This window comes from Morone saxatilis, unplaced genomic scaffold, assembly GCF_004916995.1.
Source record: "Morone saxatilis isolate NCDOM2014 unplaced genomic scaffold, NCSU_SB_2.0 Contig23, whole genome shotgun sequence".
NCBI classification, from domain to species: domain Eukaryota; kingdom Metazoa; phylum Chordata; class Actinopteri; family Moronidae; genus Morone; species Morone saxatilis.
Genome location: NW_023339796.1, coordinates 4,980,022 through 4,981,498, shown reverse-complemented (window position 1 = coordinate 4,981,498; position 1,477 = coordinate 4,980,022). Strand labels below are relative to the sequence as shown.

Below are 1,477 nucleotides of genomic sequence, written 5' to 3'. Positions count from 1 at the left end.
CTTTGTGTTATGTTATATGTTTTCTGTTTGCTGGGTAATTTAAATTTCTGTACATTATAAAAGCAAAACCATGTTGTACAAAGTAAGAAGAGATTCAGGTGTTAGAGAAGTACATTAAAAAGAACAATATTCTACATGTATTTGAAAATTTTAAAGATGCTCAAGTAAAGTTTTCTTAATATCTCTCCACTGTTGTTCTCACCAGCCTCCACTACGTGCTCCAAAGTTGGGAAACGCTTGTGAACTCTTGTGCTAATAGAGCGGAGAATGAGGACTGAAGATAAGTTGGCGTATCTCATGAGTGTTCGCCGCAGCAGACGACCCCTCTCGTCCGCCCCGTGGACGTTCCCAGACACCACCATCATCAGGTTATCAGGCAGGGGGAAGCTGGTGTACTGACCCCACCAGCGGTTAAAGGCCAGGGTCACATAAAAACCTGGAGTAAAAGGAAACATGAATTATGGTGACTCATGTTCAGATGTGACTTGTGTAAGATAAAGCCAGCTCAATCAGACTCACCCAGTACAAACAGAACTGGGATGAAGTTGGTGTTGGTGAACTGGTCGCAGTAAAGGGCGACACGCTCAAACAGATCCTGCTGCTTTGATGTGAGCATGAACCTGTGAGGAAAATGAAAACTTCAGCTGACACAAACACTCAATCACACAAAGAAATTTAAAGATGAAATCAGTTCATTTACCTGTACAACACACTGAAAAACAGATAAACCCCACAGAACACCAGAAGCTCTTTGTAAAGCAGCCTGTAGATGCTTCCCTTCCACCTGAACAGGAGCTTGGAGAAGCCACCAAAACTCGCATTGGCCACTTCAAGGGTGTAAGAAACTGTCATGTCTGGGTTTATTCTGTGTTGTAACAGCAGAAAATTCCTGAAAAACATAAGAAATAATGTAGAAATCTTAAGGAACTTCTCTTGATGCATTAATGGTGATATATATGTTTTATTACAACAGAAATGTAAAGATGTGTCTTACCTGTGAAGGCAGGTGTCACCTGGTCCCGCTGTCCTGAGAAGAAAAGTTCTTCCTCTGGAACTCATTTTAAACCTCTCTGTTGTGTCGTCATAAATTAACATCTTAAATTTATTACCTGGGAACCTGAAGCCTGAGAGATACACACCTACAGTTACACACAGTGCTGTGATTCTTTTCCTCACAGCAAACTCCACAGTGTTAATAAGTATTGATTATTGTTCAATGAAAATTCTTTCGAGTCAGTAAGACAGTTTTACACAGCTGATGTGCCTCTGAAAATTTCAAAAAATACAAGTTTAACACCTGATGGGTGTGGGCTTAATGATTATTTTAATTGTTGATTAATCTGCAGATTGTTTTCATAAATGAATTGATTAATCAGATTCAGGAAACAATGAAAAATGCCCATCACAAGCTGAAGAAAATAAGGAAATAAACAATAAAATACTCAAAGAATGAATCAATTATAGCTGATATGATAAT

The 1,477-nt window shown here is 38.9% G+C and overlaps 1 protein-coding gene across 1 annotated transcript in view; it reads right to left on the bottom strand.

Annotated features, from left to right (window-relative positions):
* The window catches only part of best4 (bestrophin 4), a 6,674-nt gene extending 5,197 nt beyond the window's left edge, over window positions 1–1,477 (bottom strand). Inside the window, exons 1-3 of the mRNA XM_035670978.1 lie at window positions 701–1,477; window positions 520–620; window positions 203–436 (exon numbers count right to left, since the gene is read on the bottom strand). Of these exons, the coding sequence (XP_035526871.1) occupies window positions 203–436; window positions 520–620; window positions 701–942 (577 nt within the window). The 5' untranslated portion in view covers window positions 943–1,477. The remainder of the gene's footprint in view (window positions 1–202; window positions 437–519; window positions 621–700) is intronic.